This window comes from Megascapheus bottae, chromosome 18 (assembly GCF_031878675.1).
Source record: "Megascapheus bottae isolate mThoBot1 chromosome 18, mThoBot2.hap1, whole genome shotgun sequence".
Classification (NCBI taxonomy): Eukaryota; Metazoa; Chordata; class Mammalia; order Rodentia; family Geomyidae; genus Megascapheus; species Megascapheus bottae.
In genome coordinates, this window is record NC_143526.1 from 7430433 (window position 1) to 7443545 (window position 13113).

Below are 13113 nucleotides of genomic sequence, written 5' to 3' on the forward strand. Positions count from 1 at the left end.
TCAGAAGCGATGAAAATACTAAAAATAAATGAAGAAATTATATTTGTACAAAAATAAAATGAAGACAATAAAACAAAAGTGGAATTTATTAACATCTGTCTTACACTTTTTTTTTTAGAACATCTACTTCATTTAGTTAGAAATTTAGAAATTCTCCTGTAGACACTTGATGTCCAAAAGAAAGATATGTAATAAGGTTTCCTCACTGTCAAACACATTGCTGGAAATAGAATAACTTTTATATTAGCATTATCTGTTAATGTAAAACAAATTTCACATTATACATGCTGATTATCCCTAAGTATGTAGTATAATATATCTGAGTGAATACTTAACAACTGAATGTTCTGGAAAAAAAATTTTTTTTTTTTGATTGGTCAATGGGCTTGTCCTTGAGCTCTTCAGTTCAAGGCTACCGCACTACCTCTGGGCCTGCATGTTGTCCCTGAGCTCTTCAGCTCAAGGCTACCGCTCTACCCTTGGAGCCACAGCATCACTTCCAGGTTTTCTAGTACTTAATTGGAGATAAAGAATCTCGCTGACTAAAGTGCCTGGGCTGGCTTTGAACCATGATCTTCAAATCTCAGCCTCCTGAGTAGCTTGGATTATAGGCCTGAGCCACCATGCCCAGCTTGTTCTGAAATTTTTTATGTATTATTTCAATGTATGAAATATTTCATTCTTTTATATGACCACCAAACTTTGGCTAGAGCCATATTTTGTTTTATTTAATAACAATTTTATGAAATATTTTCTCAACATAATATATTTATATTAATAATCACAGAAGAAAACAATGAAATATTAGTAGCTTCTTTCAACTTACTTCAATTACATCCTTTATAAATAGTGAATATTATTAGTAACAAGAGATATTTTCTGATAAATTATAAAGAACTGTGTTTGTAATGATGTCCTATAATTTCCACGTTCAATTTCTCTCTGGAGAAGTTTAAGCTGTTAGTTACCAAAGTGTAACATGACAGTTATATATGTTAATAAATGTTTTTTTAAAAATAATTTAAAAATACTAACACGTACCTTGCCATGAGGATCAGCAAACATTCTTGTGAAAATTTCACATAACCTTTTCAGTTCAACTCGACTGCCAAAATAATAGAATGGTGGATTAATATCTTGGATGAATTAATACAAGATGAGGTAATTAAAAAGTAACTTTTCAGTTAGAGACATTGTTCAAGTGGTAGAGAATCAGCCAATGAGTAAAAGATCAGATATCAAGTTTGAGTTAGGCATTCTCAGAATATAAATGTTACTTAAGATTTTTTTGCCATATAAAGGCTAAAATCTTTCTAAAGTTTGCCTTTTAAAATGATAACACTAAGTCTAACAATCCTGATAATTCTAGGAACATTCAAATGATTTATTGCAGTGAGACACGGGGTATGATGAGATAAAATAAAAGGGGCCAGGAGTTTGGCCCAGTGGTAGAGTGTTTGCATAGCATACACGAAGACCTGGGTTTGATTTCTTGGTACCACATACATGTAAAAAGCTGGAATGTGCTGTGTCTCAAGTGGTAGAGCTATGGCATTGAGAAAGCCCAATGAATGTGCCCAGGCCCTGAGTTCAAGCCCCAGGACTGGCAAAAAAAAAGAAAAGAAACTTTTAAATTACATTTATTTACAACAGTAACAAAAATGTGTAAAAAAATTATGCCTTAAAATTGAGGAATTGTGGGATTTACAAGTCAGAGTTGAATCTTTACAGTGTTATCAAATACAATAACAATTGTGTTGTAACACATTATTTTAGAAGTTCTGAAAAGAAATAAAATTGTACTTAATGTAGCACAAAAGGAAACATCATGCATATGGCATTCTCAGAATATAAATGTTACTTAAGATGTTTTGCCATATAAAGGCTAAAATCTTTCTAAACTTTGCCTTTTAAAATGATACACTGAGGGGCCAGGACTTTGGCCTAGTGGTAGAGTGCTTGCCTAGCGTGCACGAAGACCCAGGTTCGATTCCTCGGTACCACATACATAGAAAAAAAAAAGCTGGAAGTGGTGCTGAGGCTCAAGTGGTAGAGTGCTAGCCTTGAGAAAGTCCAAGGACAGTGCTCAAGCCCTGACCCCAAGCCCAGGACTGGAAAAAAAAATAAATAAAATGATACACTGAGCCTAATAATCTTGATAGTTCTAGAAACATGATTTATTGCAGTGATACATGTATATAAAAAAGCCCATAAATATACAATAAGTATACCAGATTCAGATTTCATTGGTATCAGGTCAGAAAGTAGCCCTCTATACTCTTGCCAACTCAAACTACACAATTATCTACAATTAGTTCCTTAAAAAGTCAACTGTTGGGGCTGGGAGTTAGGCCTAGTGGTAAAGTGCTTGCCTAGCATGCATGAAGATTGGAGTTCGATTCCTCAGAACAACATACATAGAAAAAGCCGGAAGTGGTGCTGTGGCTCAAGTAGTTGAGAAAGCCCAAAGACAGTACTCAGGCCTTGAGTTTGAGCCCCAGCACTGGCAAAATAAATAAGTAAGTAAGTAAGTAAGTAAAAAGAGTCAACTGTTAAATGTTTAAAACATTGCGTAGCTGGGCACTGTGGCTCACGTCTGTAATCCTAGTTATTTAGGAGGCTGAGATCTGAGGATCAAGGTTCTAAGCCTGCCCAGCACAAAAGGACCTGAGACTCTTACCTCCAATTAACCTCTAAAAAATAGGACATGGCTCAAGGGTAGGCCAATAGCCTAGAGATGAAGAGCTCAGGGACAAAGCCCAGGTCTATGGGGAAGGGTGGTAGCCTTGAGTTGAAAAGCTCAGGGACAGCACCCAAGCCAACTTCAAGCTCCATGACCCACAAAAAAGAAAAAAAAAAATTGCATACACAGGATAATGAAGGTAAAACAAAACAAAGCCATCAGAAATTCCCAAACTCTAGAGCTCAAATAAACTTTAGTCCTTAAATTTTCATTATAGGAACCGCCAAAGTAGACTTTATTAACTGAATAAGCAAGCCGAAATCTGTTCTTATCAAAAAACTTTTCAGGAATAAAGTTTGATACGCTAGCCACTTTTATTATGATGTATATACACAATAATTTTTTATTTTTAAGCAGCTGTATAAAGGACTTTACATTTCTGGGTTTTTTTGTTTGTTTGTTTGTTTTTATGCTGGTTCTGATGCTAACTTAGGGCCTAGCTGTTGTCCTCGAGATTTCTGCACACACAGCTCCACTTTCAGCTTTTTTAGTACTTCACTGGAGATAAGAATTTCATGGATATTTCTGCTTGGGCTGGCTTCCAACTATGATCCTAAGATCTCAGGTTCCTAAGTAGCTAGGATTACAGAGATAAGCCACTATTGCCCAGTTATTTTGAGTCACGGTTGCCCAGCCTGAGATATTTTATAAAAACTGTTTTTGCTGTCCATGTTGCCTTTTTTTTTTTGCCAGTCCTGGGCTTGAGCTCAGGGCCTAAGCACTGTCCGTGGACTTTCTCAAGGCTAGAGCTCTACCACTTGAGCCCCAGAACCACTTCCAGCTTTTTTTTTTTTTCTATATATGTGGTACCGAGGAATCAAATCAGGGTTTTTGTGCATGCTAGGCAGGCACTCTACCACTCGGCCAAACTCCCGGCCCTTAAAAATTGTTTTATAAGGAACCAAATGCAGGGTCTTGCAAACGCTAGGCAAACACTACCAGAATCACAGCTACAGCTTTTACTATTAATTTAAATATAAAATTAGTATCATTTTTATGTAACTACTATGTGTAAAAAGAATGTTTCAATCTAAAATGCTTCATCAAACACAACCTGGTGGTATGCATGTGCCAACATGGGAAGAGTAAATAGGAAGATGGCTGTGAGACTTTATTGGATAAATAATGACAATAAGAAAGGCTGGGGGTGTGGCTCAAATGGTAGAGAACTTGTCTAGTAAGTACAAGATCCCAAGTTTATATGCTGTTAACGCTCGGACGGCTCAGATGGCGCGCAAACACACACACACACACACACACACACACACACACGCACGCACGCACGCACGCACGCATACACACACTTAAATAGTGTAATCTGCCACCCGTCAAAGTGCTAACCTGATAGATAACTTACCTTAGAGTTCTTTGATTTTTTAATAAATTTTGCAGACCCAGGAGACCTTCTTTCCTTTCTGACCAATTGGAACTAGCACATCTATTGAGAACTTCTGCCACATCTTCTGTCTGTCTCATATATGTAGGAATACTACCATTTCGAGAACTATAGGAGCGTTCTGAACAAGCACTAGAAGCGTCACTGTTGGCATCATCATCTGAATGCATTCCATAGGATTCATATCGTCTTCGAGCAGGTTTTTTCTGTTATACACATAAGAAATCTTATTAGCAGTAGTTGTTATCTACTGATTTCTTTTAAACCCAGTACAAAGCATGCTATTCGTCATTGTCATAAAATATCACAGTTTAGTTGTTTGCTCATGAAACATGTTTTATAACTTAATAGAAGGTGAAATATTTTTTAACATGGGAAGTGGAGGAGGTACAGTAAGTCTATATAGAATTTCAGATGCATCAAGTAGGAAGTGCTCAAAAAGGTTTTTTTTTCTTTTCATGGAAAACAAGTCCTAGAATGTAAATTAATAGAAACTACACTAGAAATACAAGTTGGTAGTGGAAAAACATTTTTTAAAAATGTAAATAACCTTTGTGAAGGAGGAATATACTATGGATCAAGAAAATGTATACTTTTTCTTATGTTAAAATTGCATTTTTTTTCCTGTCTCTACATCTCCTCTTTCCTAGTCTCCTTTACCTCTACTACTACCACTTCTCTTCTCATTCCTCCTTCGCTGTATCCAACCCTCATGTCTCCTAGAGAAGTAAAATACAAAGGTGATAAGAAACTTTTTCACTTACTATTATTTTTAGGAGGCAAGATCCTTAAGGGCTTTCCTCAGTTTTCTCAATGTATTTATGCTGTCTCTTTCAATGAAATATGAGAAAGCACATTTGGATTCCTTTGCAGCTAAGGTTTATGGTTTAATATATGTAATTGTCAATTACACTTAGCACATTAAAAGTGGCATGAGGTAATTAGCTCATTTGAAATTTCCTTAGAAGAATTGGAAACAAATGTATATAATCTGATTTCTGGGATTTTGAGTAGTAAGTAGTAATAACGGTATTTCTATGAAATATATTAACCATAATAATTCAACATAGTTCCAAATGTCTGTAAGTACTCTGCAGTCTAAACCTAAAGAAAAATGATTTAAACTTCAATAGTTCAAATAGTTTTATAATGACATTTCCATCACTAATTGCCCTCATATTGATTTAGACATTAGATTAATTTAGAGTAGTAATATTGGGATGTTTCCTATACATTACATGGGCTCCAGATCTATTTTGTTATATCTATAACAATATAAGTGATCTCAACTCATTTGTAGGAAAATGTTGAGCTTTTCTCTCAAGACACTGTTCAAGTATGATAATAAGTTGTGAGATAATCAGTTACAGAAAAAAGAGATGTATTTTTTATTAAATATACTTCAGTATTTTACAAAAGACCATTATCTGTTAAAGTTGATGAAGCAAAGGAAGATATCACGTCAAAAAAAAAAAGAACAGCAATGTCTATACCTTCGTCCGTATGTCTCCTAAGAGCTGAGAGCAGTAAATTTTAAAGAGAGAAATTGAAAATAATGAAGAACATTTTGCTAAACAGGACAATAAAATAGGCATCAACAATGCCAATGACTAGAAACATTAGGTTTTTTTAAACATTAGATACAAATAATTTGCTTATTTAAGGAGAAATACCTAAGCCACAAAAAGTTTTCCCAAAGAAACCATTTTCCTTATTTGTTTCTTTTTGCCATTTTCAAGTTTAATTTTATTTCCCCAAATAAAAATTAAGTTTAGTAGATGAAACTTCTTTTTCTTAAAAAAATTGACAGTTAAAAAATGAAAATTTAAATCTTCATGGTTAAATAGCCTTATATAACTCAAATACATCTTACAGTATAAGAAATAGTTCAAAAATAATAGTTGTCATGAAATGTGCATGTGCCATATTTAATTAGTAAATCATCCAATTTAAATAAACACTAGAAAACTAGAAGTATAGTGATGAGCAATAAGAAACTTAAAACATTTGTTTAATTAAACATCATAATAAAAATATATGATCAGCAAAATTTTAGCTACATTAATTTATATATAAAAATGAAAATCAGATGGCTAAACAGAAAAACTCAGTCAAGTGCTGGTGGCTCATGCCTGTACTCCTAGCTACCCAGAAAGTTAAGATCTGAGGATCATGGTTCAAAGTCAGCCTGCCATGAAAATCTGTGAGTCTCTCTTTTTTTTTTTCTCCCTGGGCTTGAGCTCAGGGACTGAGCACTGTCCTTGGACTTTCTCAAGGCTAGAGCTCTACCGCTTGAGCCTCAGCACCACTTCTGGCTTTTTTCTATGTATGTGGTTCCAAGGAATTGAACTGTGGATTTCGTGCATGCTAGGCAAGCACTCTACCATTAGGCCAAAATCCTGGCCGAAGTCTGTGAGGCTCTCATCTCTAATTGACCACTAGAAAACTGGAAGTGGCCCTGTGGCTCAAGGGTAGAGCACTAGCCTTGAGCTGAATAGCTCAGGGATAGTGCCCAGGCCCGGAGTTCAAGCCCTAAGACCAAAAAGAGAAAGAAAGAGAGAGAGAAAGGGAGAGAGAGAGACAGTGAGAGACAGAGAGACATTCAACATAAAGAATGTCAAAGAGAACTGTATACCTAAAGATATTCAATAAATCAGGCCAATATCAATAATTTAAAAAACTCCTATCTTTCAAATCTAAAGCAAAACCATATTATAATCTACAGTTTTAGTGGCATAATATATTTTCAAATTTCAAAAGTAAGGGGCTGATGGTGTGTCTCAGTAATGAGTGATTACACAGGATGTATCAGGCCTTGGGGTCCGGTGTAGGACTGGAGGAAAAAAGTAGTAAATTGAAAATACTGATGAGACCCTATTACAAACTCTGGGTAATCAATTTAGTATATCTCCATAAGGCCCTTGGCTCCATTCCCAGCATCATTCTACTCACTGAAGAAAAAAAATAAAACATGAGAAAGGATAGCAATGTATGAAAAGTAAAGCACCTACTATCTGACGAATGTAACTATAACCTCTCTATACATTATCCTAACAATAAAAAAATGCTTCTCAAAAACAGAATAAACATAATAATTGATAACTTGACTTCTCTTTTATTGTCAGTGAAGTAAATCTGGTGCTCTCAGCACATTAGGCAAATTCAAGCTATATTTCCAGCCATATAACTCTGCTGAAAGAAATGTCATACTGAAATGACTTGGGAAATCAGCTAAATACATTGTAAGTATCCTGGGGCAAGGAGTCTAGACTAGTGGTAAAGTGCCTGCCTAGCAAGTACAAAGACCTGGGTTTTATTCTTTGGTACCATATACCTAGGAAATGCCAGAAATGGTACAGTGGTTATCTCTAGCCTTGAGAAAACCCAAGGACAGCATTCAGACCCTGAGCTCAAGCCCTGGGACGGGCAAAAAAATAAATAAATAAAATAAAAATAAATTGTAAGTATCCTTTCAAAACTTTTCTTTCATAATTTTTGTTGAGAACAATGTATATGTATGTGTATACACACACACACAGACACACAGACACATACACATACTGTATGGCACTCTTTGGATGAGCTACCATGAATCTTACAAATAAGGTTTTATTTTATGTTTTTTATCTGCATTTCTTTTTATTTTATTGTCGGGATAATGTATAGAGGGGTTACAGTTATAGTCGTCAGATAGTAGGTGCATTACTTCTTGCACACTGATACCTTCTCATGTTTTCGTCCCTGTTTCCCTTCCACCACCCCCTCCCAAGCAAAGAAGTTTTTAAAACCTCTTGTTTCATATGTGAGGCATAAAGAACTTGGAAGATCTTAATTATAATTTTCCTGTGGGTGTACTTTCAGCTGAGAAAATGTAAATAATTAAAAAATTAAATAAAAGCGAATCCTCCACTAAAACCTCTGCCCACATTCTGAAATTACATCCTTTTAGGTTGCATATGTGTATTCCAATCAATCTGTCCTTACAATCAATATATTACAGAGCTTAAAACTTATTAGTATATTAAAGCCTCAACATATATGTTCCTGAGAGCCCACCAGGAAAATAACATATTGAATAATAAAAATCAATAATTAACTATACTGTTTTTTGTTTGTTTGTTTTTGCCAGTTCTGGGCTTGAGCTCAGGGCCTAAGCACTGTCCTTGGACTTTCTCAAGGCTAGAGCTCTACCACTTGAGCCTCAGCACCACCTCCAATTTTTTCTTTTTCTATGTATGTGGTACCGAGGAATTGAACCTAAGTCTTTGCGCATGCTAGACAAGCACTCTACCACTAGGCTAAACTCCCGGCCCCTATACTGTTTTTTTTTTTTGTTGTTTGTTTTTGTCCTGGTGCTTGAACTCAGGGCAGAAGTGCTGTCACTGAGCCTTTTTTTTTTATCAAGGCTAGCATTCTACCACTTCATCCAGACCTCTACTTCTAGCTTTTTACTGGGAGTTAATTGGAAGTAAGAGTTTCATGAACTTTCCTGCTTAGGTTAGCTTTGACATGTGATCCTCAGTTCTTAGCCTGCTGAACAGCCAGGAGTACAGGCATAAACTACCAATGCCCAGCCTGTTGTTATCCGCACTTTGTGTACCCAGATTTAATCCAGAAAAACTTCCCCATCCTTTCTTCTACAGTGAAAGGCTCACTCATGTACTATTTCCTAAGAACATTTACAATGACAGGGAAATGGAATTGAGTACCAAGGCATCGGCTACTGCCTCCTCCACATCGGAGCCAGTATTCAGGACTCTCATGGCACTGACAGAGGATGACAGTCGGCTTGATTGGCTGATCCCATAGCTTGGACCTAATAAAGAAGGAAAACACTTTTGAGATGATATATAAATGTAATGATGTCAGACTGAGAAACTAATACCATTAGAAATGGGGGAAAAAAACCAATGGGGCAAAGCATTTTAAAAGCAATATTATATTTTCTGGGCACACTATGTTTTAGGCCAAATAATAAGGTAATGACAATTAAAGAAGAACAACCATATATTTAAGGCTACCAGGTAGAAGATAGTGTGGCTAGAAGACATAAACTCCAATCAGTTCTTACTTCAGGATAAGCTGATGTTTTTCTTTAACTAAAACAGATCCATGACTGTTAAGTGGCTACTAAGTGCCAACAGTTTCAGGTATGTACGGACAAAACAGAGATGAATTCTCTCCCCCTCAAGTGCTCTGTAGGTTACCATTTACAATTAAAACACTTCATCCACCATTTTGGTTTTTTTTTAAACACATAAAAATATGAAGTAAACTGAAAACATAAAACAGTCCTATATTTTTTAAATGACATGTTGTTAAAAAGAAAATGTCCATCTGCCAGCGAGAAATATCTAAGGTTGCTGAAGGAAAAAAGTTATTTAGTGGGAAAGAAAAAAAAAAAACCCAGACATACACAAGTGATTCTCTAATAAATTAAACTAAAAACAAATCAATTTTGAAAAATGAGTACTATTAAATGAAAACTAAAAAAAAAATCTGATATGAACACATAGATGATAATGAAAATGTACTCATCCTTCACCTGAGGCCCCATACACATCGGGGGCGTAGAGGGCACCAGTAGATCTGGAATGGTGTCTGGAGGCTGGAATAACAGGACCATACAAACCTCATCTATTACCACAGAAACAAGGAATAGTGGCAGCACTACTGTCAGGCAAGGAGGGTTAGTTTACACTGATGTTATTCTTAATAATTAATCATCAGAATACTGCTGAATATGGCAGTTTTGAACATTAGCACTGAAGATCATCCCTAACACACAAATACAACTTACACCTAAGAAGACAGACATAGGCCTACAAGAGACAAAAAGGCAAAGTCAAATGGAAGGAAATGTCAAAAATACAAGCATGAAAACAAAAAACAAAGACTGTAGTTTAAAAAAAACCACTATGGTAATCAGTAGCTAATAAAAATCTCATTTCCTTTAATATGGACACCCAAAGAGATAATTATTCAATTTTATAGATCTAAATATTTGTAGCCCCCAATCCCATTCAAATGTTGAAATCCTAATCCCAATGTCATGAAACTAGGATGTAGATAGGGGCCTTTGAGAGAATTACTTCAAGAGGGCAAAGATCTCATGATTGGAAATAGTATACTTAGAAAGCAAATCACAGAGACCTAAGTAACTCCTGCTATGTAAGCACACATAACCAAAACTATCTATAGACTAGGATATAAGTGCTTACTGAATATGGTGGCACCTTGATTTTAGAACTTCTGAGCTTCTACAACTGTGAGAAATAAATTTCTATCATTCATATGAGTACCCAGTCTACAGTATTTATTATAGCAGTCTAAATGGCCTCAGACCATTCATACAATCAAAGCCACTTCTCTCTCTTTCCATCTGAATTGAGGTTTGCATTCTGGGCTTCACTCTCTTTTATTTTGCCAGTCATAGGGCTTGGACTCAGGACCTGAGCACTGTCCTTGGGCTTTCTCAAGGCTAATAACACTCTACTACTTGAGCCACAGCACCACTTCTGGTTTTGTCTGTGTATGTGGTACTGAGGAATAAAACCCAGGGTTTCATGGATGCAAGGCAAGCTACTCTCTAGGCCACAGAGCCTCACTCTTGACAGGCAGTTGCTTAGCCACTTGCCAGCCGTATGTATGGGTGTATGTACGGTTTTTTTGGGGGGTCAGTTGTTGCGCTTGAACTCTGAACTTGGGCATTGTCCCTTTGCTCTTCAGCTCAAGACTAGCTCTCTGCCATGTTAGCCACAGTGCCACTTCTGGTTTTCTGGTTGTTACCTGGAGATAAGAGTCTCAAGGACTTTCGTGCCTGGACAGGCTTTGAACCATGATCTTCAGATCTTAGTCTCCTGAGTAGCTAGCTAGGATTAAAGGTATGAGCCACGGGCGCCTGGGTTTTGTTATTTATTTATTTGTTTATTTATTTTTGTGGTTCTTGGGACTTGAACTCTGGGCCCTGTCCCTGAGCTCCTCAGTTTAAGGCTACTGCCCTACCCCTGGAGCCACAGCCCCACTTCCCTTTTTCTAGTGATTAATTGGAGATAGGAGTCTCAAATCTTTACTGCCAGAGCTGGCTTTGAACTGTGATCCTCAGATCTCTGCCTCCAGAGTAGCTAGGATTATAGGCGTGAGCCACCGGTGCCTTGTGTTAGTTATTATTATTATTTTTTTAATTTTTTTTGCCAGTCCTGGGGCTTGAATTCAGGGCCTGCGCACTGTCCTTGGGCTTTTTCCTCCAGGCTAGCACTCTGCCACTTGAATCAAAGCACCATGTCTGACTTTTTCTATGTATGTGGTACTGAGGAATCGAACCAGGGTCTTCATGCATGCTAGGCGAGCACTCTACCACTAGGCCAAACTCCCGGCCTATTTTTTGAGATAAGATGTCATTTAATGCTTAGGATGGCCTCCAATTTTTACTTCCTTTTATCTCGGATGACAGGCACAAACCACAAACTGTGTGTGCATGTGTGTGTGTACGTGCGCGTGTGTGCATGAACTTTTCTCAAGGCTGGCTCTGAACCATGATCTTCGGATATCAGCTTTCTGGGTGGCAAGGATTATATGTGTGAGCTACTAGCACATGGCTTCACAGACTTTTTATGTCCTGAGTTGGCCTCAAACCTTCCATCTCTGCCTCCCAAACAGGTATGTTTGTATTATCATGTCCTGAATACGTTTAATGCTCTGCTCTTACAAAGTATACAGACCACCTTCCCATTATTCAAAAGATCTCATTTATGCTAAGACACATATTTTGAAAATTATTCATAAAAGCACACTTGAGTATCACAAAAGAATACTGATAATCTAACAAAAATATCCTAAGATTTTATAACACATCTTATATTGCTCTAGAATCTAATTCATCATAAGTTTGCATATTAGATCCTAACATCCTGATTTTTTTAATACTATAAAATCAACCTCAGTCTTACATGTGAAAATTGGCTGAAAATGTATTTTAATATTTAATAGAATATATTACTTTAAAAAGTTAGTCTTCCTCAGATGTACTGATTAGAGTACTTAAAATATTTTTATTATATGACTTGATCGTTTTTGCTATTGACCAACCTTAATGAACATGAAAATAATCAAAAATAAGGATTAAATAGACTGCTGTCTAAAATGGTTAATAAATACTGAAAGGAGACTAGTATATTAGGAAATTATTTACCTAGCAAATACTTCTTTACTGTGTGTTGGTCTTGAGGCTTGAAGTCAGGGTCTGAGTGCTGTCGCTGAGCATTTTTGCACAAGGCTAGTAATCTACCACTTTGAACCACAGCTCCATTTCTGGATTTTTGCTAGTCTTAGAGTTTCATGGACTTTCTGCTCAGGCTGGCTTTGAACCATGATCCACAGATCTAAGCCTCCTGAGTAGCTAGAACTATAGACATGAGCCACTGGTGCATGGAACAAATAGTTTTTTTTTTTTTCCTGCTAGTCCTGAGATTTGAACTCAGGGCCTGAGTACTGTCTTTGGACTTTCTTGAGACTAGAGCTCTACCACTTGAGCCACAGCATAACATCTGGCTTTTACTATGCACGTGGTAATAAGGAATCAAATCCGGGTCTTCGTGAGTACTAGGCAAGCACTAGGCCAAACTCCTTGGCTGCAAACAGTTTTTTAAATGAAGAGAAAGACTAGAGTAACTTTGAAATGTCTTGTAGGTGAAAATTACTGAAAAATTCTCAGGAGACAATTAATCTGTGGTTGAAGATAACAGAAAAGAAGCAATATTAATGTTTGTATTATGAAGTCAACATTGTTTTAAATTTGGGTTTCAGAAATAAATGGAAACTAAGAGCTTATGTTCCAAAAGAAGTCGGCTCAATTCTTACTTCTTTCTGATACTTTCAAGGCCCTCATACAGGCCTTGTAATAGGAGTGGACACTCAACAAACTATAGATTTCACATGTCAATAGTCAGTCATAAGGAACAAAAAGTTCTACTGA

General features: G+C 36.5%; 1 protein-coding gene across 50 annotated transcripts in view; it reads right to left on the reverse strand.

Moving 5' to 3' along the window:
• Nucleotides 1–13113, reverse strand: part of Clasp2 (cytoplasmic linker associated protein 2) — a 206896-nt gene that overhangs the window by 46649 nt on the left and 147134 nt on the right. For 19 of the 50 annotated variants that reach the window (XM_090351832.1, XM_090351829.1, XM_090351825.1 and 16 more), the window contains 5 exons: nucleotides 9685–9747; nucleotides 8849–8955; nucleotides 5633–5656; nucleotides 4101–4345; nucleotides 1042–1105 (listed from right to left, as the gene is read on the reverse strand). In XM_090351832.1, the coding sequence (XP_090207958.1) occupies nucleotides 1042–1105; nucleotides 4101–4345; nucleotides 5633–5656; nucleotides 8849–8955; nucleotides 9685–9747 (503 nt within the window). The remainder of the gene's footprint in view (nucleotides 1–1041; nucleotides 1106–4100; nucleotides 4346–5632; nucleotides 5657–8848; nucleotides 8956–9684; nucleotides 9748–13113) is intronic. The other 31 variants (XM_090351849.1, XM_090351844.1, XM_090351847.1 and 28 more) reach the window with 3 other exon arrangements.